This window comes from Rhinolophus ferrumequinum, chromosome 24 (assembly GCF_004115265.2).
Source record: "Rhinolophus ferrumequinum isolate MPI-CBG mRhiFer1 chromosome 24, mRhiFer1_v1.p, whole genome shotgun sequence".
Classification (NCBI taxonomy): domain Eukaryota; kingdom Metazoa; phylum Chordata; class Mammalia; order Chiroptera; family Rhinolophidae; genus Rhinolophus; species Rhinolophus ferrumequinum.
This window is the reverse complement of record NC_046307.1, coordinates 35,110,453-35,135,340: the sequence shown is the minus strand read 5'-3', so window position 1 is coordinate 35,135,340 and position 24,888 is coordinate 35,110,453. Positions and strand designations below refer to the sequence as shown.

At 42.8% G+C, this 24,888-nt stretch overlaps 1 protein-coding gene across 3 annotated transcripts in view; it reads right to left on the bottom strand.

The window, feature by feature from the left end:
• Nucleotides 1–24,888, bottom strand: part of TENM2 (teneurin transmembrane protein 2) — a 1,147,948-nt gene that overhangs the window by 263,115 nt on the left and 859,945 nt on the right. For all 3 annotated transcript variants that reach the window (XM_033096732.1, XM_033096733.1, XM_033096735.1), the window contains one exon: nucleotides 8,381–8,615. In XM_033096732.1, coding sequence (XP_032952623.1) covers nucleotides 8,381–8,615 — 235 coding nt within the window. The remainder of the gene's footprint in view (nucleotides 1–8,380; nucleotides 8,616–24,888) is intronic.

Here is a 24,888-nt window from a genome sequence, read left to right as displayed (position 1 = left end):
TCCAAATTCTTTGGTGGGTGTTGAAGGGAGAAAAGCTATCGGAGACAAAGTTTCTGGAACACTCCCCTATCATCCAAAAGATGCAGCCCCAGCTGAGAGAACTGGCTGAGTGCCTTGTGACGGATTGCAATTCTGGGGACACAAGGTCCCAACTCACAAAGGCAGGCGAGGCCGAGACTAATAAATCAAAGGAAACTTCAGAGAAGTTGCAGCGCCTGCATCCCCTGCCTGGGAGAACCAGGAGGCCTTATCTGGCTTCTGTGAAAAGAAAAGGATCATTGGGGAGCCAGAATTAGAAAAAGCCCTGCGCTTCATCAAGTCTCTCCCTGTCTGAGCCAGATAAAATATCCTCTGGGAAGGCTTCAGGAAATGCCCCAAGGGAATGACAGTTGGTATTAGCTGAATGGGTGAAAGAACTCAGACAAAGATGGAAATATTTGGCTTTTTTCAACTGTGAATTTAACTCAAGAGTCTTCACGTTTATAGACTCGGGGCAATCTTGCGCTTACAAGGCACGGCCACGAGATGGCCTCAATCTATAATTGGGTCCCCAAGGTCCAGGCTGCAGAGGGACAGCTTTTTTATTTTTTTATTCTTTTATTTTTAAGTTCTTTTTACCTACAGGCGTAGCTGTGTTAACTTGCAAGTAAGAAGTTCAGGTCCCCAAAGCTTTAATGGACGTAACAGGGCTTTAATTGTACAGCGGGAGCCAAATTTAAAAAGGATAGCCTCTCCTTGGGTACCTGCACCTTCAAGGATGCTTCGAAGTTTGCAAACCACACTAAGAGCAGGGTGGAGAGGTCTTAAATAAGATGCAATGCTTGTTTCTTTCTTAATGCACCTTGTAATTTGCACACGTGCCACAACACTTTATTTATTTTCTTACTAATGGGTTTGAGTGTGTTTAACACCACACGCCATAAATTGCAGTGCAGTGGATTAGACTCGGTTTGCTTTCTTTTCCTGCCAATTGTCAGAAAGGGATGTGGGGTATGGAGTGCCCCTCCTAACTGGCTTTTTTCTCTACCACCCCACCCCTCGCCTCTATCCAACAACCAATTCCTTGTTTCCATCTGCCAGGGGGGAAAAAAAAGTCTGGTTTCTCATTGGAGAGCTTGCCTATTGAGCAGCTCAGTTATTGAGATTAATAAGCTGCCACTTTCCAAGGAAGACTAAGAAAACTACAAAATTAAAGTGCATTGCAACGTGAAATGCTGCTGGTGGCCAGGCGGGATCACGGTGTCGAAAAGGCAAGGCAAAGCTATAAAATAAGGCTGAGCTTGAAAGGCTAACCTAAAGGTCTCATTAATTTCCATGTTGCCTCTGATGAGAATTTAGAGGGGGCATCATGTTTTGCAATATGGAGAACTCAAGCTGCCTATTGATTTGAAAAGTGCTTGAACGCATTTGGTTCACTCAGAATGAGTTCTGGTTTTAAACCTCACTCGAAAGCATAAAAGAGAAAAAAAAAAAGTAACCAGGTTACCTTGGTTTAATATTCTCAAGATCAAGCTTATCAGTGATTCTGTCAGGAAATTAATCCTTAGGTAGAAAAATCAATCTGAGAACAAGTTTAGAGGAGTCTTCGAGTTCAGTATAGTGAGGCTGTTGCAAGGATCTTGTTGCTTCTCCGCGAAACCCTTCTTTCGTAAAAGGTCCTGTGTCTCAATTCCTAAATATGCATAACCAGCAAGACGTCCAGAGGAGGCTAACGTCACTTCGCCTTGAAGACACAATGTGTGGTTTTGGGAACGCTGACAACAGATCAGATTCTCCAGATACCGCTCACCAAGCCCAGTGTGCTCAGTTCTCTCGGAGCACTTTTCACGACTTCCTTCGAACAGGAAGAACAATGACGCTCCTAACAGGACCAAAGTCAGCCAGCCACCAGTGGCCTTCACCTACCAGTCTGGCAAAGCCCCGTGTGGAAGAAAAACTACCATATAAATCAGGGAGGGGAGCTAAAAATGTAGGAATGCTTCTTGTTTCTGGAGTGACAATTTGTTCTCCTGGTTTATAATATGTGCAGAAGTGAACCTCTGCAAATCAGCTCACAGGTATCCTGTGCTGCCAGGGCCACAGAGCAGCGAGATCTCAGATGTCCCAGCTCGGGAGGCCACCAATCCCGCAGAGCTGCAGAGGGGGGCCCCTTCCGGCTTGCCTCGCACATGAGTTTGTTAGCAGCTAAGTCTGTATCCAGGAAGGGGCTGGCATTCATCCCCCAGGTGAGGTCTGGCCTTACGTCACTTACGATGCGTCAACTCCACCATTTCCACAGCCTGGGCAAATTAATTTGTTTGCCATCAGGATACGTAAAGTTGCCCCCTGCCCCCGGCCAAAGGCACTGTCATGTTGTGGTTAAGAACATGGCATCAGGTTTGGAGTCCGGGAGAGCCAGGTTTAAGTCCCAGCTCTGCCACTTCACTTAGTTGGAGATGGGTAGGTCACGTAACCTTCCTAAGCCTGTTTATGTTTACTTAAAATAGAGATAGCAACAAATACCTAACAGAAGGGCGAGAGGAATTAACCAGGATCATGTACGTAAAACTAAGGCTCAAGCAAAAAGAATTTGATAAAGAAATGTTGCTATTCACAGACCTGTAGGATCATGTAGAAGAACTTAACATTGAACAAAATTTCCGGAGTTCTTTTTTTTTTTTTTTCAAGAGGAAAATCAATTGCCGAGAGCTTCAGAGGCAGTAAACATGCTATTATTTGTAAATGCAGGAATTTCTGCGTCACAACTACTATTTCTGAATCGAAATAAGCATGGCAAATAACAGCTACCCTTACTTCTCTAATATTTCTAAAATGGAACTTTTGTTTTCTAAACGACAGCACTATCCATCCGGCCTCCTAAGTCAAAAAACTGGTCTTCGTACTTACGCCTACCCAGCCCACAGCTCTGCATTCTAGCAATCATTAATTCCTACTGATTCTACCTTCAAAATCTACCTCCCAGGTGTGAGTGTTCACCCTCTTGCCACATTGGCAGGGGAAAGCCAAACAGCTATGGATACTGTAGCAAAAGAGCTCCCAATGGAAGGAACACCTTTCATCTTAGTCATTATAATATTCTCTAACCTGGACAGTTAGTCTTGCTACACCTTCCACCCTACTCCCCATCCACTCACTACCTGGCAGCTAGCATAATTAAAAGCAAATCAACCACATGTTATTATTTTATTCTCCTGTTTAAAATACTTCAATGACTTTTCACTGTTCTTGGAGTAGAGTCCAAAAACTTTTAACCCAGTCCCAGCCTTGCTTGATCCTGCCCTTGCTTGCCTTTTTAGCTTGTTTTCTCTTCCTGGCATCTTAGTATTTCTTTCCCCAGCGGGTCATTTTTTTTTTTTTTTTTTTTTTTTTTTTTTTTTTTTTTTTTTTTTGCCACCTAGAACATACTTTAAGTCTAATTAACACCTACTCATCCTCAGGGCTCCGCTTAAATGCCAATTTCTCATGGGTCTGGTTTCTCTATGCCTCGCATGGCACTTACTCCATTTGTCACGATAGGGGCACATGTCTAGTCATTTGTTCAGGGTCTCTGTGCATTCAGCCTGAAATCTCTGTACAGGCAAGGATTTTTCTTGTTCATTGCTGAATCTTCGGTGCCTGGCACATGGTAGGTTCTCAGAGATGTTTTCTGGATGAATAATAGATGCCCATTTTAAAAAGCAAGTTGAAAACTTGTTTGTAGCTTGAGGATCTTGATGGTTAAAATTAGGGCTTCTGGTATTTCAGGGCAAAAGTAAACTCAGAGGGAAGTTTTGTCCCACTTAGGGATTCTCTTTATTGACCTGCTGCCGAGATAGATTCAGAGAGAAGCTTGCTTCAGCAAAATGCATAAAGGAAGAAAAGGTAGGTTCTGTCACTGAGCTACTTTCTACTGTTTTAGACAAGAGATGCTGACTTCAGAAACTCCCAAAGAAGCAGCTGGCTAGGAAGATTCCTGACCTTGTCACTCTCAGGAGAGGAAGGGATAGACAGGTGATATCAAGAAAGAATCACACAGGGACTTTGTTCTCAGACCTTCTGTGAGCTGGATGAGAGAAAGATGGTCGGCAGAGTGATTTTGTTGCACACTATGTTACAAAAGACGGTGCAGACGTCTTGCAATTATTTCTTTTGCCCGATATTTGGTTTTGCTTGGATTATCTTATGGTTGATACATGAATTGAGTGCTTTAGGTAGTAGGAATGAATATGCATTATTCATAGGATTAACAGTGATACAGAATTTTTCCTTATATGCTGTGTCTTGTGTTAAATTCTTAATTCGTACAGTCCTATTTTTCTGGCTATGCCTCCTCAATCAGCACTTCTAATTCTACTTGCCACAGGAAAACAAAACAACAAAAAAGCAAAAAAATCACAGTCCAGAGAAGATCTAACATGTCTCATTAAGACATATGGGAATATCAAAAAGCAAGGCAGAGAGGCAAGGGTTTTTTCCTCACTGGTCTAAAGAAACACATTGGACTTGGCTTAGAGTCTCTAGGGGTGGCAGATAAATGTCTGCTCATCCTGTCCCAGAGTTATGAAATCCTTCCATCACACCCAGAAGTCTCTGTCAAGGAGAGTAGAAGTGGTGAAGCTGTTTGTAAATTTCCGTTTCATTTCTGATATTGATGACCACATTATAATCAGCCTCCAAAATGTCTCGCCTTCAGTGGCTCTCTCTCCTTGATGTGGTTAATCAGTCCTTACTTGACATAAGAAAATAGGAATGGGAATCCCAGTACGGCATCATGTCCCTAAAAGAGGAGCTCCCATACCTACACTTTTTCTGGTGGGTAAAAAAAAATGATACTATTAAACTCACAATATTTCAGCCTTTGAATGAATAAATTCGTTCAGTTGTAGTTTCCCAGATTGTGTGAAAAACTTGTGGGGCATGGGAACAAACAATATGGTCTCATCTTTGATTTTTTTCCTACTTATCTACTAGGTAAACTCTCACTCGTCCTTCAAAGCCCAGTTCAAATAGCTCCTCAGCTGTGAAACGTTTCCTGACCATTCTGAGAGAGTTAATCACTTCTTCCATTGTACAATCACTGTAACTTTTATGCTTCCATTATTGTACATACCGCACTATCCTTTTGTTTATGTATCTACCTCCTCCTTTAGACTGTGTGAGCTTTAAGGGCAAGATACATGTTTCAATCATCGTCTCTCCAGTACCCAACATAATCCTTGGTATGCACAAAGGACTCAGTAAATATTTGCTAATACGAGGCTGAATGAATGATACTTAAAAGACAAACAGAAAGCTCAATAATTCTATTCATTATTGCTGAAGTTTTCATACATGAGACCACTTGCCCATTCGAGTTACATGTGTTCAGTTCCACAAATGGAGTTTCAAATACCTGTTGACTTCTGCACCCAGTGTCTGATTTCTGGTAATAGCCCCACCTCAAGGGCCTTGCATCTCTAACCCGTGGCCCTTGAATGCGCTGATCAAAGAACGTCTAGATATTGTCCTCACTTGTTTTTTCCTCCTGATAGGCTTCAAGGTTTTGGCAATTCTATCTACTCCCCAAATTTTGTCTCTAACTTCCTCCTTCTCTAAAAGCATCATTGAGAAACCCTCACCCTTGGAGAAATGCTAAATATTCAAACAATCTGCTGTGGGACTCTACAGATCAGATCCCAAGTTCTAGGAGAGCTTACTTCAGGTAAATAGGAAGGTGACGTGCTTGGCTTTGTTGGTCCTCTCTACCAGATCCTTGCCAAGGGAACACTTTATAACAAATGGTTCAAAATAAATCTCCTGGAAAACCAACTGATTACATCAAAAGCTGGGAGATGGGACATATGCTTCTGTGGCTCATGTGTTGTTATCACCAAGGGGAAAATCTTTGTGAGGAACAAACCCTCTGATGGCTCTTGCCCTGGAAATGTAACAATTAGGGCAATACGTATAGGTTTGTGATAATTCACCCATACGACATCTCATCACCTTATTCTGTGTGTAGGAACCATTACAGTTCCATCCAGTGTGGCTTATAAGGTACCATCTCCCTGAAGCCCCGGACCTCTTGCAAGTTCCTTTGCCCCTATAATGTCTAAGTATCACATCGTTAAAATGGTGATAATAATGGTTCCTCCCAACTTCACTGGATAGTTCTCAGGCTTAAAAGAGAAAATGCATGTGAAACACGAATATTGGGCATATATAAATCACACCGAACAAACTGGTTGTTCTCGGTGACGGTGTCCTCTTCTTTCCTTCTCTGCCTTCTTTTTCTATAATTGCTACTACATTTCTCCTTGCCTTTCTCTTCCTCCTCCTCCTCCTCCTTCATCTAGTCTACTGTATGTAGACTTAATGTCCAAAACCTATTTTTCAAACAGCAGTCTGTTAATGTAAAAATAGGCTGACTAGTGCCCAACACACTCTATGGCAGTTCATTAATATAAGGAGGAAAGACAGAAAGTCTTATCCAGCTTTGAAGACCACTCTCAACTATGACAATATCCCGAGTCAAGCCTGGTGGATCAGTCAGCTTCAGCCTAGAAACCTTCCAGCAAAGCTGTTTATTAGTGGGTTACTATATCCATGCAGACATCTAACTATATCAATTACATGTAATATGTGCATGTAGAGTCTATTGACTCTCCATACTTTAAGCCTTGGAGATTAAGATTATAACCTATAATTGTCAGAAAATAAAGTACTTTAAAGTTTGGAGTGATTACAGTGACAACAGTGTACAGCATATTAATGGTCGTATTCAACAAAGATATTCTAGATAAGACATAAAATACTGTTTGGCCACAAAAAGGACAGACATCTTGCCATTTGTGACAACATGGATGGACGTTGAGGCCATCAAGTGAAATAAGTCAGCAGAGAAAGACAAATACCGTATGACCTCACTTAACATGTGGAATCTAACACAACCACCAAACCAAGCTCATAGACACAGGGAACAGACTGGTTTGTTGCCAGAGGTGGGGCATGGAGAATGGGAGAAATAGGTGAAAGGGGTCAAAAAGTACAAACTGCCGGTTATAAAACAATTAAGTTATGGGAATGTAATGTACAGCATGGTGACAATAATTAATACTGTATTGCATATTTGAAAATCTCTAAGAGAGTAGAACTTAAAAGTTCTCATCACAACAAGAACTTTTTTTTTTGTAACTATGTACAGTGACAGCTGTTAACTAGCCATATTGTGATCCTTTCACAATACATACTGAGTATTGAATCATGTTGTACCCCTGAAACTAATATGTTACATGTCAATTATACCTCAATAAAAAAAGGACCTTTCCTATTAAAAGTGACCATGCTGATCTAAAAAAAAAAGGAAAAATAAAAGAAAGAGAAACAACATGGAATGCTATGGCTTGCAAAATTGTTTTCAGCTCTCTGCAGAGAATTCACTGGCCGTTACCAGAAAGATTACAGATTATGCCTGTCTTTCCTCAAACCTAAGTTATTAAAGTTTAAAAACAGTGTGAGAACTTTCTGAAGGGTCAATATGAATTCGTCCCTTTCTCTGTTTCGTCCCCATAGTTCTCCCAGACAAGGAAACAATAACCATTGGAGCATGCAAACCATGCACGTGTCTGGGGATGGAGCAGCAAGGCCGTCCCAATATCTGGCCAACCCACTCACAACCTTCGCTGTCAATGACATGCCAGCCGGCCTTGCTGTAACTGTAGTGCCTTCTTTCAGGTCATTAATGTAGTCATGGTTTTTGGCCGATCACAAGTCAAGGTGAGAAAAGGACAGAAGCAAAAGCAAAACAAAACAAAGCCCGTTCTGGAGATCACTTTGAAACTCTTAAAGTCTTCCCTCCCAGCCTAAGCGCTGCCCCTTTTTTCTTGTTTGTTTTTATACATTACTGTTTGCCCCTCAGGCACCAAGCTGTTAGTGTGTACAGGAGGGATTAAAGTGAGACTGCACGTTGGATGAAATATAAATTAAAATTATACTTGTCAGTCTGGAATCAGGGATTGTTTCTCAAGGTCTCCCCAAACACTTAATTTCAAATGAGTCTTCATTTATTACTTCAAGAAAGGCCAAATGCATAATTTATCAGCAGCTTTCAGTCAATATACCCTTATAAGCATGTTTCCCATGAGCCTCTGAGTAAAAATATGTTATGCTAATTCTATTAGTTGGGTACACAAGAGCTGTCTAAGAGAGTACATAAGCATTGAGAGGAGACACATGTGATCAAAGCAATACCTATCACCGTGCCATCCCGGGTCAAATTACCAAGGGAAGAACAAGGAGGTGGTAGACTCGTCTCATGATTTAGGCCAAGGTTTTCTCCCCCACGGGAACTCTGAGCCTCCCCAGGGGCTCTGTGTGTGCCACTCAGGTAGGGAGACGGGCAGAACCAGTGACGGGGACTTACCGAGTCTCCAGCGGCACGTTGCTGTTTAGCACCCAGCTGTCCTGAAGCTGAACGGACTCCGGCGTGGTGGCCAGATCATTGGGCGCGGGAGCGGGGGCGTGGATCTGACTCCGCCGATTGGTCAGCGAGTTCCTGTTGAGGGAGTTGGCGGACGAGTGGTGATGGGACAGCGTGTGGTTGTGCGGGGGTGGCAGAGGGGGCCTCAGAGTCGACTGGCTGTGGTGGTTTGGAGGGCCTGCAGAAAGAGGAAGGAGACACGACCGTCAGTGAGTGCATGTTCGAGCTGCACACACCACGGACACGTGCAGCAGAGAAGCCAAGTCTCTACGTGGACAAGGGCTGAAAGTTTGCCAACCAGAGGGACATAGAAGACCGCATGAAGCATCTCAGTGTTAGTTACTAATCAGTCATATGCGTTCATTGGCCTTTATCCACAGGGATCACGTGAAGAATGAGAAACTGGGTTAGCGAAAGCAGGCTGGTGAAGACTGACTAGTGGAATGTTGAAACGTATTAATACTGCAGTGACAGTAACATGACATTCAAGGCTGTAACAACTCCCTGGTCCCTTTCCTGGTAAACCAGTACACTGCATACAGTCTTTAAAAAACGTTTTTTCCCTAAAGATGATAATAGTATGGAACCCTCTAAGTCAGGGAGAAGCAAATTTAAGAACCGGTAGGGGTCAGGCTGGAAAGTGAAGTGGTCCAGGTGTTGGACTGAGGTGCGCTGGAGAAGGTAGGGAGCAGCTGTCATGCAGGTCCAGGCCCATGTAGCCACTTGGGGAACAGGACTCAAGACAGCCCATCAAGTTTTTCTGGGAAAGCTAAAGATCTGGACTTCTAGATAAAATATCCTGTTTTTAAAAAATGTTGAAAAGTCACTGAAAAATGTGTGTGTGTGTGTGTGTACGCATATGTATAAATTTTCTTTTTTTTATATAAAAATTTTTTTTAGTGCAAGTCGACAAACACACTTGTGAGCCTGCTCAAATCATGGGTTGATAGCGTCTCTCCTCCAAGAGATGAATGAACACTGAGGACTCGATCTCTGGAGAAGGTCAGGGTTGATGTTTTCAAACTACTACCCCGACTCCGAATTGCCTCCTGTTCTCTAATCTTGCAATCCCCTATCCTCGCAGGAAAAACGCACCAAGGAAAACTATACCACTGAACGTGCTCCCGTGTAAACACGACCACACATGACAACTCCACACAGGGTTTTCCTAGCAACCCATTCTCTATCTACAAAATTAAATAATTTAAGCATAATGAAAATGAAAGGAGTTTACGATGCAACGTAAGCCTATAATTTGGTTTTAATGGCTGCTGAAACATGACTTTCGATTCGTGTCCTTTGAGCAAGTTTATTTTTTGAAGCCTCCAGTCGGTGTTGGCAGCTCACCAGGTGACTGCAGAGCCTTGTCATTTTGGCCCCTGCCAACTTTTAAAATCCTCTGCCCCTGCTGTCTTGGCTTTAAGAAGTTGGTTCGAGTCATTTAAACAAGCAATTTGACACACATTTCAACTACTTGTCTCCTTATGTGGCCAGGCTACATCTCCAAAAGGTGTAATCTACATTCCGTGGCTCCTGTGACACCTGCAGATACATTCTGAGGAAAAGACAACATGTCAGGAAGAGACTAGGTTTGGAGAGCATCGTGACCAACGAAAATGGAAAAGAAAAAAATGCGGAGGAAAGTGGTTCCTCGAAATTTTCATCTCTGGGCTGAAATTACTTACGATGTTTTTTCTTTTTTTCTGGTGTTCAGAAAAAGACAACTAAGACTACAACCCAGTGGGAAATGCCTCTGTAGAGTTGTGTCGATTTTAAATTGCGTCCTCCAAACAAGCCTGTAACTCACATTTTATACTGTGTGCCACTGACATTTTAAATATATCTTTGAGGGAGTTTCCTAGCCATAGCAGGCTATTATATTTTCTGGCATTGTTGTCTGTCTAGTAACGTATTATTATATAGTTATTTAGCATTTGTCTGTCTCATATTAGTGGGAAGAGGTGAGAAAAGGGAGTGAAATTATGTAATAATGATCCTTCAGCGCTGTTGCCTGAGCCCCTCTCACATGGTTAATGAATTCTTATGCCTTTCTTTTCCACTCTCTCAACTCCCATCCAAGTGCTGTCATTATTCTCCATTAGTTAGATAATTACGAGGCTTGCCTCGGGAAGACGAGATGAATCAGTGTACAAGTGAGAACCCACCCTCCCCGGCCCCAAGCCCTAACTTTCCATCTCCTTCTGCCTCCGGCTCCCACTCTCCAGACCACACACTCTCCCAAAGCACAAAGAAGCTGTGTGAGGGATTTAATTCACTAAATGAGAGACCGGAACCCTCCTGCTTCCTGTCTATTCACCCTGAGCAAAGGTCTCTTTGCTTACCCTAGCTTGGGAGGCCCTTCTTTGTACATCTGTTTTGTGTGGGCAGAACCCCCGTGCTTGCCTTTCTGCGGACGATACATCCACCGACTTAGGTGCTATGTTGTACACTCCAAATAAAATGGAGGGTGAGTTTTCCAGTGAAATGGAAGAGATGCCAAGCTCTCTTTCCCTTTCTCCTGAAGAGAAGTCTTACAGCTTCATGGGGAGATGGAGAAAGAAGAGTCAGGGGACATGAGAGAATACATAATTCTCCACTCATCCTGCCCTCCTATGAAGCAACATGCTATTTCACTGCAAATAAATCAAATTATTGATAGCAACAACACAAATTATCCAGCATCCTCTGTATTGGAAGATGTTTTTTCTCATTATCATTGTTCATTTCCACTATGACATTGATTCTATTTGCTCATTTATCTATCTATCCAAAAGTCGTATTTTTCAATTAGGTAACAGGAAAAGACAGTTACGATACAGAGTGCTAAACGCTACCACTGGGGTCCATACGAAGTGACATGGGGGCATCTTGGAGGGACATTCAGCCAGCAGTGGGGAGAGAAAATCTAAGGAACTGTGTTCAAGGGGTGGGCCTCCCACTTCCCAGATGTGTGAACCTGGGTTTGCGATCTCTGCACACTCATCTGCCAAATGGTGAAAAGAGGAGTAACTATCTGAAAAGTTGCTGCAGAAGGATAAATAGAAACTGTGAAGCATGGTGGCTGGCAAACTCCCCAAAACTATGTGCATGGAACACTGCTTGGTTCTGTCGGGAATTAAAGGAAGGAAAAGACGTAACTGCAGCTCGCAAGGAGCCCAGTTGTGAGCAGGGAAAGTAAACTTCACCTCTCTAGGGAGCAGTTGCAAACTGGCTGTCCCCAAGGTGAGTATTACCTAAAATTTAAAGTCAAGATTGGGTATAGTATACCAGATTTCTGACTTCTTTTGAAAACAAAAATAAAATGAAAATACTGAGTCTGTATTCCCTCATGGCAACAATTGGATAGAGCTGAATGCCCATTGGGTGGCTTTTCTAGTTTGCCACCAATCTGAACAATCCCTGTTACCTTCGTCTGGCCAGACACGTGCGTTGATATTACCTGCTGGTAGGCATTTATGTTTTTGACTGCTGGCTTAACCCTGGGTACCTTAGCATTCTGTGTGGGTCATATATCTCTAATGAAACAACACTTTTGCTACAACTACTCATCTCAAGCATTCTTCGCATTTCTCAGTTTTCATTACAGTCATCCAATGTGCTTGCCGGATGGGATGCTTTTCCAATTCAGAAACACAAAGTCAGCAACATGCCTTACTGCTTTCCAAGAAGCCAAGTTACATTGAAAAGCCCCTCTCCAAGGCAACTGATGTCTTCAGTCTATGGTGAAACAGAAATGATGAGAACCTTCATGTCCACTCTGATGCGCACATTTATTGGGTTTAATTAACACACAAATTATTAACGGCTCTTCTGTCACATAAATATGAAACCACACATTAATGCAATTGAGCCACAAATAACTATGTAACAAATACTTACACAGTATCAACCTAAGAATTCTATTAGCAGGCAAAAGGCAACTGTTGTTAAAGTCACAGCGCTAACCTATTCTATTGCATCTGATATACCTTGAGCTGAGAATCTGGAATTTATTTTGTGGCTTTTTCTCCTAGGAATAAGGAGCTGTATGTTGGCTCTTTCTGAAAAGCTAGGATGGGACAGATGAGACTCTTAGCAAAGATAAGTGAATATATAGCGAGGGTGCTTCCTGTGTTTTTAAAAATTAAGAGCTTGAACGTGCACTTAATTTGTCCTGTTTGCTTGTTTGGTCTTGTTGGCTTGAGTGGTCTCTGCTTCTGTGTTTTTAGATTTATTGTGGGGCAGTTGCCAGAAAACTTGATCTTGAGAAGTATGCCTGTCCTTTCTAAATGGTAATTGATTGACAGTGAAATCTTAAGAAAGATAAAGCAGTGTTTCTTTGTTGGGTAACAATATCAACGGAAACAAAGTTAGACGTGGGGACTGTAAAATCTTGGAATAGCAACTCTTGTGTTGACTAGACTAGCTGCGCTCAAGTAGCATGTAGAAACAACCAACACCCACACTGTAAATAATGTATAAAGAAAGAACTTTCTTTGGAGCTAAGGAAGTAAATTCTTAATAATCGGCTATTGTTGTTGTACTCTTCCTAAATAAACAGCTGAAGGAGGCATTAGGAGGGGTCTACTCTTGCCAAGTGAGGGTATGGAAGAGAGTGGGAGGGCAGGGATATACTAAGATAGCCTTGTCTTACTCTACAGTCCACTCCAATTTTTCCTGGTGATTAAAAATGATGATAAAAGAAAGAAATAAAAGTAGAGGCCTGCCTGACTGCTAATAATTCACTCATTCTTGAAGATGGCATGCCAATTGTTTGTCTTTAAAATTTTCAATCCCTCTGACCCCGAGATAATGAATTAACCACAAACTCTCTGGCTTCTACCAAATCACGTCTTTGGAGCAAGTTATATCTTGACAGCAATTTGAAGATGCTAAAAGTGGGGATGGTGTTGGCAGAGACTGGATTCTCTGGTTGATGAAAACTGGCATCGGGATGGCCTGTCCAAATTTGACCTTGAATGGGAGCCAGAGGAAATTGGAGGCAAGGATTTTCAAGAATAACAAGGCTCTGGTTGGAACTAAGGAGAGTGTATTGCAAATAGCCAGGCTGGTGGTCGGCTTCGAATCCCTGCATGGCCACTTACAAACTGTTTAATTTCTGGAAAGCTACATATTTTTTTTTCTGAGTCAGTTTCTTCATCTGTAAAATGGGTAGCAATTTTACTTGTCTCTTATGATGGTTGGAATCAAATGAGATGATCTATAAGAAACCTAGCTCATTTCTTGGCACTTGGCAAGCTATTACTAAAAACTATTATATATTATCATGTTATAATTAATAATACTAATAATTGTAATTACAGTAACTATGGCTTGGGCAAATGATGAATACCTTCTGGGCACTTCAGTTTGTCTAGCTCTCGAGTGGCAGCTATCGGAGGGAGATATCAAATCAACATATAGAGGCAAAATTGCCAGCCTCAGATCCCGCCCCCCACCTTAAAATTGTCTACAGAAAGACACAGTGACTAAATGACATGGCACAGGCATTAATGAAGGTAGTCTCAAGAGCGTCTCTCTAAGAGCCTGTAGACATGGAACTTGGGATCCAGAATTGTTTCATTCCCGTAAACAAAGTAATTCATGCTAATGGCAACAAAACTGTAATACTGACAATAGCTGCTCTCAGTTAAGCTCTCCCTGCGTGTCTGGTCCTGTGTTAAGTGCTGTTCACCACCTATTTCAGTGTATTCCCATGCATTCCTGGGAGGCAGGTTCTATTGTCAACCCCATTTTACAGACAGCAGGTGAGGTTCTGAGGGGTTAAGTAAGGTGCCAAAGGTCACATAGCTTAGTCAGGGCCAGAGCTGCTATATGATCCCAGGGCATCTTGCCCACTCTGCTACATGCAAAGGAACACAAGGCCCCCGAGTTCACTCACACGGGGAAGCAACGAGGAGCCCTGCCTCGGCTCAGACACGCCTTAGCACATACAGAGGAAAACTGGTTGGTTCATTTCTCTGCACATATGCTTAAATGGCAGAACGAAGTCTTGTCAGAAATTGGAGGGACTTGCCTCCAAATTCCAAACTCTGCACCTCATAATGCTCCCTGGATCAAAAGAAACAGGCCACTGCAGTGCAGTCTCATTTCTGCGCCTTCCCAAAAGGCCCTCCCCAAGCTTGCTCCTCCGAGCTGCCATCCTGGCTCCCAGCCCCAGTGGCATGAGGGATGAGCAGCAATTAGGTCCGTCGGAGTCAGAAACATGGGTGTGCTCAGCCCCAGCTCGTGCTGCCTGCTCTGACTGGAGGTACTTTGCTAAGAGCCTGGGGTAGAGGGTGGGGTCCAGGCCCAGACACCTCCTGCGCTTGTGAAGAGATGGAAGGGGTTTTATTTTTTGGTTTCTAAGTACTGGGCACTTCAGACATCCAGCTTGCTCCCTCCTTCCCTGTCTCAATATCCACTGAATGGCTGCACCCTAAGAAATGGACTTTGATTTTTGATTACTGACCCATGTATGGTATTGCTGGTTTTGCAGGGCAGTGGACGGGTCTGCAGCATTTTGGGACTGGGCTGCTATTGTATTAAGCTGCAGTCTTTTCCCACATTTCAGAACAGAGGAGAAAAAAGGAAGGAAGGGTGAAAGTAGGCCAAGTTATGTCCTCCGTCTCATCTCTTGGCACAGGGCTACAGCTCCGGCCAGTGGCTCTCCGCCCGGCCTGCACGGTCCTGGATCAGGGGGCTGTGATTGACGGAAAGACCCCATTCAGCCTGAACAGAGTACCACAGAAGGAAATGGCTGTGCTCACTCATAAGGAATGATTTGTGTAGTTCTCTTGCTTGCAGAAAATATATGACCTCAGAGGAAAGACATTCCAAGTGAGTTCACAAGGACACACAGATCAACCTTGCGAGGTGGAAGCATGGGGTTTGCAGTTGTAAGGAACAATCATTTGCAGGCTCAGAAACCAAAGTTTTGTCAGCTCTACCTGCATCCGTAAAAAACTAGGGTTTAGAGGGCCACCTCAGCTCACAGAAGAACAATAGCTCCCATTTAATAAACACAGCTCTGTGTTAAGCTCTCTACATAATTCACCTTGTTTAAAACTTATAATAACCTTCAGAGTAAATATTGTTCTCCATTTTAAAGATGAGGAAACTGAGGTGCAGGAAGGTTCAATGATATACGTTTTCCTCCTTAAATTTTATATTTAACTGCAATATATCTGTGCCTCTCTCCAGTGTGTACTGGGTACGTTTCTTGTAATGCTCAGCACATGATTTTATATTATTTCGCGACTTTTCTGTTTTCCCTTCTACATTGCGAGCTCCATCAGTGCAAGGAGGCGGTCTTTCTTGTTTTTACGTCCCAGCACAAGGCTGCAGTTCCTGGCACAGAACTAGCACTGACTGACTGAATGACTGCATGCATGAATGAATGAATGACTCGTGTTCCTGGGTTATGTTTGGAGAGCCTCAGTGGAGAAGGACCAAGCAGATCTGTGCCTCTGTTCTTTGAGCTTTCCAGTTGATTGCTGAAATCTGATGGGTCTTTCCTTAATTCCTCAAATTCTTATTGCCCTAAGAGGGCCTTTTAACAGGAAGACAGCTGGACACAGAGGGAAGGTGAATTTGATCCCCTCTGGTTTTATGTGTGTATGTGTATGTATATATATATATATATATGTTTCCTGGCTCTGCCTGATCACCTATTCTTTTTCTTTTTATAACAGCTTTATTGAGACGTAATAAAATTCAGTGTTTTGAAGTATACATTTCGGTGGGTTTTTTTTTTTTTTTTGAGTATTCACCAAGATGTGCAACAATCACCATTATCTAATTTTAGCACATTTCACCAGCGCTCAAGAAAGCCTTCCCCACGTGCAGTCTCCCATTTCCCCTTCCCCCTAACGCCTGGCAAACATTAATCTACTTTTTCTTTCCAAGAATTTGCTTATTCTGGACAGTTCATATAAATGGTGATTCCCTCTGCTTTTCATAACCAAGACATCTGTTGCAGAGCCACATTGGAACCAAAGCTAGATCTCAGATGGGACACACTTCATACCACTTAAAAATATTTTCCCCTGGCAGCCTGAAGCCGGTCCTTCATGGAAGCTTTAGGTGGGAACCTCACTGCTGTTGATATTTTTCAGATGGAGATTGTTAGGTGATGGCCATTTGAGAGCCAATTGTACACTTGAGGGTCTGAGGAGGATCCTGGAACTTGTTCCAGTGCGTCAGGCATAGCTGTAATCACAGCAGAGAGCCATTCCCGCTCCACTGAAAAACCCATCCCCACACAGAGTGGAGGGGGAAAGAAGGAGGGACCTTGGAATTGGGTGAGAACCAGCGGTTGCCCTTGAATTACAAGCTTAATAGCGATTGTAGGTTTGGGACCATCCTGCCCAAATAGGGTTGGAAAGGGATTTTAATCATAGATAGCACATCATTTTACCGTACCTCTATAGTCATTTCTTGCTTTCTTAAATCATCAGGAAAGTATCACTTGAGATCAACGTCAACTCCACTTAGCTACTTTCCAAATGACAAAGACAAAAAAGAAAGAAAAAAAAAGGGCCACTTGAAATACTAGAGAGGAGCCCTTCTAAAGAGAAGATTTTATTGCAAAGTTATGTCTGAGCGGTGCCTATCTGAGCATTTCAATAAACCTACATTACCCTAGGTATTTTGGCATCCTCTGGGAAAGGAAAGCCTATCAGTAGAAAGTAATGATTTTGGGTTTTGCAATTGCCCTAAGGATCTTGACAATGCTATTAAGACCCATGCTCTCCCTATCGAGAAGTTTAGGAGTGAAATTATTAATATGCCCAGACGTTATGTTGATTGTTGCGCTGTAGCAGAAAATACGCTGTTATTTGAGCTGCATTATCACTTTCTCAAGCAGAGAATTGCATCAAAAATTTAAACTCCTCTCATTCCAGCTCATTGCATAGCTTTTCAAGGTCTTATTGTAAAATAGGCTGGGCAAAATTTGGATATTTCCCTAACCATGAAAAATAATTTGTTTTTCAAAGACCAGACTACATTTCTTTTCTGAAAAATAAAAATCAAAGAGGAATTTTCTTCCATCAAGATGTCATTCTTTGGCTCTTTAACTAGCTTTTCCTTGGGGTGTATTTCATTCTTTCTCTCTTTTTTTCCTCCTTCTTTGAGATGGTCACAATGCTTTTTCCTGAACACAGGAAGAGGTTCAAAACAAAGATAAAATATGGTTTTGATTTCAGATCAAGCCTCTGATGAACAGAATGATGGGCGCGAGCTCTGATGTACACCTTTCATTAATTCCAAGAACGACCGACGCGCAACAGTTAAATGGCAAGGATGGGATAAAGGTTCCCGGAGCATTTTCACTTCAAAGCTCAGCAGAATTATTTACTATCTGGGTGACCTTTTCCCCAAATCTCTCATGGTACATGCCGTATAGTGCAAGGGAACAAAAGTTTCTCCATACTATATAAACAGAAGTCAGCTGAATGTCAGACCTGAAACTACATGTAGTTTCATGTCAAGTGACAGCCGATGTAAAGAGATGCATAAGGCATATTGCTGGAGATATTTTCAAGATCCCCTTTCTGCCTCCACAATGCACGCATGCATGCAAGCAGGCACATACGTGCGCCATCAAGTAATTACCCCAAAAAAACGAATAGCTGAGAGCTTCCTAAAGAAGCACGTCCCGCCCAAGAATACATGGTGCATGTACTGTCAGAGAGTGGCCTTTGGATTTCATGCATAATTGTTGAGTGGTTTCTTTCAAAGTTGTCTTAAAATTGCTTTGCATCTCCTAATTAGAGTGGATCAGACTGTCTGTTGCCCTTCTTAGCAGGTAGCATGGACTGCTGAGCAGCAAAAGATGAGAGAATCCACCTTTCCACCATCCATAGGCGGTTAATAACCACTCTTACTTGGTAAAGAGAGTTAAATGAGATAGTATATTTAAAGGGAAAGTGTTTAGAAAATGCATTACACATAGGGCGTACTTAGGAAATGTCAGGATTTCTTTTTGCCCACAGAAAGGAATAAAAAAGACCCTGTGGTTCAAAGATTATTAATTTAATAACGTGGCAAACTTCTGGTTGCCAGATATTTTAAAGGTAAAGAGCGCCATTAAGACTAAGAATTCCTTTGTCCTACTAATGAGTTACAGGAGCTCTAGGTCGTATAGAATATCAAAATAATCCTAATTTTCACCTAATCTTAATTTTCACCTTTTGCAACTTAAACACATCGAAATAAAACCATGAGATGCTGGGCAATTTGAAGGGATTTACAGTAGCTTATTTTTTTAACCTTTTTGTAAATTTTCTTATTCCCTATGGAAAATCGTCACGAAGGCCTGGGTTTTCTTGAATCCTGGTGTTCGGATTTAGCATCTGTCCCCATTTTGCATGAAAAGCCTATGGTAAAATCAAGACCTTCAAGTTTCATTTGCTCACCCTCATCTATGAGCTGTGCAAGTTGCTCTATCATTGCAATTCAACACTCAACAACTCACTGAGGTCCTGAGTTATTCATCACATTTTGATGGTTTCAGTCATGAATTAGTGATTTGCTTCTCAGGGCTTCTCGGGTTACTGAAATTTTCTAGTATTTATCATCTCGAATGGAATCATTCTTAATCCCATAACAGAGAAAGTGAGTCATCTCTCTCGTGAAATAATCAGATTTGTTGAAGAAAATAATTTCTATCTCTAACACTGTTTATCTGACACTTTAATAGTATGGTCTGGGAAGGCTTCTCAATAAGATGATATTTGATCAGAGACCTGAAGGAAATAGGGAGAGAGCCATTCCAACGTCTGGGGGAACAAGGTTTCAGGCAGAGGGAAAAGCAAGAACAAAGACATTTTAAATCTGGGATGTGTATAGGGATTCGTGAGAATATCTGCCTAGGTTTGTCTCTTTCATTCAACTTCAAGACAAGTTCTCAAAGAAAACATTGAAGTAAATAGGAAAGGCCTAGATCCCCTCACTTGCCTTTGCCTGATCTGGGACTGAGCCAGGCAGATTTCTGCCTCAGGCCCTTTGCACTTGTCACACCCTTAGCCTGGGGATACAGATAATTGAGTGGCTCACTCCTTCAACCTGTGCAAGTCTCAGCTCAAATGTCACCTTGTCAGACTCCTCTTTTCAGATAACCTCAGCAGTCTTATGCTCCTTACTGTGCTTTCTTTTCTCTAAAGCACACATCATCGCATTGTCAAAAATTGTCTTTTTGCAATGGGAAGTAAGCACCTTAAAGGCAAGTATGCTATTTCATTCTCTGCTTAATTCTTGGCTCCTAGAACACTTCAATAATACAATAAAGGGTTGCTGAATGAATGAATGAATGAATGAATCACACACTGAGATACATAAGGCACAAAGGACTTTAAAGGAGAATCCAAATTCTAACAGAAATCAACATCTTTCAAAGGGGCTGTTGCATGGTATAATTTGAGACAAATCTCAAAAGCTTGAACTTGACCAGCATTCAAGAAAAAAAATTACCCTGGGCTCCCTTGCCAAAACACAGCTCTATCTCATGCAAACTGCAACAATTTTTTCTCTTCCTGCAGCAACCGAAACATGACAACAAATGCTTTACAAGCAGAAATCCACACAGAACTAATGATGGCAGAGTCCTCTGACATAGCCCAAGTGGGAACAGACACATTTCACTTCCAGACTCTGACTAACAGAATCTCTTGTGGCTCTATACCACCTGAATATGTTTGTTTTCCTCCATGAATCTACGGTATTAAAGAATCTTCACTGCACGCCACAGACTCACCTGAGCAGGGTGATTCCCAGTTCATCTATGCATACTTGGTGACAGAAAAAGCAAGGGAATGTGACAACGAAAAAGGATAGTTTGCAGAGGGTTTGCAAAATCAAAGTAAGATATACGGAATTCCTCCTTTTCCAGGAAGTCCTTTTAGATTGGATCAAATGAAGCTCAGTGGCTTTCCAGCCCTGTGCTGACACCTATAAGGCATTTTATGGTTGCTCTGTTCTTGGACTAACATCTGAGCTGACGCTGGTGTATTATATATTCAGTGACTCCACTTGGCCATACTTAGCCCATTCAATCTTTATAAACCTCTCCAACTTATTCTACATGGCATAGAATTGGAAAGAGTTTTCATTCCATGGGTTTTTTTTTGTACAGGGCCTAATGACGTCACATGCAAGTGGCCACTGGACAAAGCTTTTTGCATTCTCTGAGAGGCATCCAAAGAAGTGACAGTTCTTCCCACGAGATGCCTTCTGCCTTCTGTCCAGTTAGATTCTTCACACAAGAATAGTGACACACAAGCTAAGTTGGCTTATGCAAAATCATTTTCAATCATTTCGTTACTCCTGTCTGTATCTGTTTGCGTGCTCATTCATTTAACAATTAATTATCAAGCATCTACCCTGGGTCTCATGGACTTGGGGGATATTGGCCTCTAGGAAGATAAAGAGTCATCTCCTTTGCTGACCTTTGTGTGGAGCCACAAAGATTCCACCATGACTTTTGTTTTCCTTGTGGTGGTTAAATATCAAAATGCTTCACTTTTCCATCTATGCTTTCACTCATGTTTCAGCTTAAGTATAAAAACTGTTGTAAAGACCATTATGACATATTGCTCTGAAAAGTTTCCATAGATGCCTGTCATTGAGGTAAACGTGAATCTTTTTCCCACCTCTCCACCCCGGTCTCATCTCTCAGGACTAACTCAGTATTCTGTTGGGTCTACATCCATGCATGTCCCAATGCACAAGGTTTATTTTTTTTATTTTTATTTTTTTTGTTTTTTTGCTGGTAAAGGATGCTGCAGGGCGCACAGAAAAATTCACAAGAATGTTAATTATTACCTGTGGAGAGAAACGACAACATGTTGGCTCATTGTGTTTTCAGCTGAATGTGGTATTTATTAACTGTATTTTATGTTTCGTTCTAGATAACAGGGCATGGCGAATTGGAGTCCTCACTTATACACATGGAATGCACGTGCCGTATCGCTCCCCTTGCAAGTTTCAGACTTGGGGTTCCTGCTCTGGGTTCTGTGTCACAGCAGGAGAACCCAACAGGGCCTTCTGGGTACGCCTGGGGCGCACAAAGTGGAGTGAGATATTGGATTCATGATGGGAAAATAGAAGTGGGAGCTATGAAGAGGTTTCGCCACTTGGGTTTGCTCCGATTGTCCTGTCCCCGCCTCTCTGCACATCTGCAAGTACCCTCAGCATCACGGCCCTCATGCCATGAGCAACAGAAAGACCTGTTACTTATGTTTTTCCAGTTAAAACACACGTCCTCTGAACCAAAGAAGAAACCGTAAGTAGAAGTGAGGAAAGCAGGCAAACACACTTCATGTGTCTTAAAAAAAGAAAAGAAAGACAGAAAAGTGAACTGACAGAAAATGTAAGGGCTGTCTCTTTAGGGCACTAAAATAAATAAATAAATAAATATAAATAAATAAATAAATAAATAACCTATGCAATTAACCAGAAGCAGCACATGACAAAAAGAAGGTATTATGCTAGAACACACGAGTCCTTTGACAGACATGAACATTCGTCAAAATACCATGGTAGGAACGCTCCTCCATCGCTGGCGGGGAAGCAAAAGGGCACAACCACGTTGGGAAACAGTGTGCCATGATGGCACACTTACCACAGCCCCTAATAATCGCAATCGTAGGTATTCACCGTAGAGGCAACAAAAAGTTACAGCAGCTCGATTTATAAGCAGTGAAACCCAGAGACAGCTGAACTCTCCTACCACAAGTGAATGGTCGAACAACATGAGGGCACCTGCCCCATGGAACACTACACAGCAACGGAGAGATCCACAATTGTTGACGCACTTGCAACGACCTGGCTGCATCTCACAGGCAACACGCTGAAAGCAAAAGTTTCAGAAGGTTACATACTGTATGATGCCAATCAGATGACAGTCTCAAAAAGACAAAACTGCAGTGACTGAGAATGGATCCGTGACTGCCCGGGTTTGGGACTGGGAGAGCTTGCGACCACAAAGGGGGAGCGCAGGGGTTGGTTTTTGAGGGGGTAGAGCTGTTCTGTGTCCCCACAGTGGTGGTGGCGACACTGTTACTACACGTGTTAAGATTCACAGAACTGCACACGATAAAGGCAAGTTTATTGTATGGCAATTAAAAAATATATCATAAAACAAAAATCAAACACCTCAATGGATGTGAAGAACAGGACAGCATAATTTGGTGGAGATGGGCGATGGACTTGCAACAGGGCGGGAGCCATTTCAGGTGGAGAAACGAGGCTGTTTGAAAAACAAGGGAGCAAACCACCCCCAAAACTTGAAAACCTGTTTTCAATATGTATACATATATAGGGCATCCTTAAAAAAAAATAAGAAGAAAGCAAAAATGAGATCAACATGTGTGTAAAAATCCTATCAGTACCGCGCTGAGTTTTTGTATTTGAATTCCTTTGCATATCGTTTGCTAAAGCTCAAGCATCTGTTGCAAGCTGCTTAAGAAACTCTACTGTGTAAAAAGGAGAAAGAAGAGCTTTGCGGCTCGACGCTGTTGGCTTCTCTACTGACACTCGGCGAAATCCATAACCTTGTAGAAACATTAACAGTACTGCATTATTCATCACAATGAGATTATTAGTTGATGGGAAACAAATTACGGAGCTTCACGACCTTCTATACTTCCTGACTGCACACGAGGCAATTTTTCATGAATGGAAATCGCTACCCAGGAAGAGGGACTTCTGTGTGTCTTATGAAATTTCCCAAAGTAGAAGGGGCTGATTCTGGGAGCGAACTCGTGCAATTTAATAAAAGAAGGAACGAAACGTTTAAAAAAGGATTTAGAAAGAACCCGCTAAGGACGCTCACCGTACAGCACCACGTCAGGTGAAAATACAGAACATGAGCTGGGGGAAATGGAGAAAACCTTCCTGTTTTGTTTAATGCGATGGCACAGCTCTGCACGATGCCATGGATTTATTGGCAAAACATTTTTAGGGAGGGAGGGAAAGCCAGCAGTGCTGAGCACAGGCCTGGCAATTTTTGTGGCCGTCTAAAATGATTTGGCTCGTTCTGGTCCCTGTGCCATGAATGCCAGCAACTAGCAAATGCTTTCTCATCTTTTACAGCTCACATCCTCATGAAATACCAGCGCGGCCACTCTCTTCCCCTGCACGTGGCATGACTCTTCTCTCTTTCGTGACCTTGAGGTACCACATGCAGAGGCTCTTTTCCCACACAGGATTCCTAATGTCCTTGCCCCTTGCCTGAGGGACAGCCTCGGGTCCCGGGTCTGTGGGTCCCGGGTCTGTTACCCAATGGGGTGGGGGAGCAGCAATAACTGCTTGTTTGCAGACGGCTGAATGAAAAGGAATACAAGGTTTCCAATAGCAACGGCTTAACCTGGGGAACTGGGTGGTGTAATTAGAGTAGCTGTCTGCACTGCTCCAGCACCTGTGCCCCACACCAGACCTGTCCTTCAGAGCCCAGGTGGTTCCTAACTGATGGGGCTGGGAACCAGCAGAAAGGAGAGGGAAGTACAGAAAAATGACACTGCCTGAGCTCACAACAGGGGTTGTAGCTTACAAGGGCTTGTCCCAAGAAGGGGACAAGGGCAAAGTGTGAGAAGTGAGAACTCTAACAAGGGGACTGATAAATAACTCAGCTGCTCTTCCTGGCTGCTCTGCTTCCCTCTTGGTCTGCAGAGCAGTACCCGTCTTATTTCTTCTTTCCTTCCTGGGGCACTCTTTCCCTAGCTCTGTCCTTGTCCCTTAGGTGTCCTGACCTTTCCCACGATCACTCACGAGGACGCAGCTCAAATGCCATCTATTACTTTGTTATTTTTCCCCCCTTTTATTTGCTTCCAGTCTTAGGGAAAGTCAGTAAGAAACCATCATGCTGCCTACCCAGATGACTCAAGGCCAGTGCTACCTGTGCGGCTGTCGGCTGAACACGTAGTAAGGTTCCAAGGCTCCTCTGTTGCAACAGCAGACCGGGAGCTGAGGACACAAATACCGGGCCCCGGAAAGCCTTCCTTGCAAGGAGCCAAGCTCCCCATTCAGTGGAGATTGCGTCCTGAAGGAGGAGAGCCTTGTGGGAGGACGAGAAGGGGCAGCAGTGTGGGCAACCCTGAGTCAGAAAGGGGGGAGCGATCTGTTTTTCCTCCCGGGGATCACGCTGCCAGCCTGGTTAATATCCCAAGGCACTTGATGTTGCTCTCTGCTCCAGCCAAATTCCCTGTCCCCAGTGTCTCCCTCTGAAGCAGCCCTTTCTCTATGTGATATCAGTGGCTACACTTGTCATCAGTCCTTGTTTTCCAGAAGGAAGCAGCCCTTTTCAGGTCCTTGCTTGTAAAGGTCACAACCAAATGGCCACGTCTGCCACCCTCGCTCGGTTACTTTTTGGTAATAAAATGAAGTGTGGCTTGAAGCCGAACAGTTTGAAAGAAAATTTCAGGGGAGAAAATCTGAATCTTTCCCCTTTCTTTAGGAGAGGGTCTGGTTTT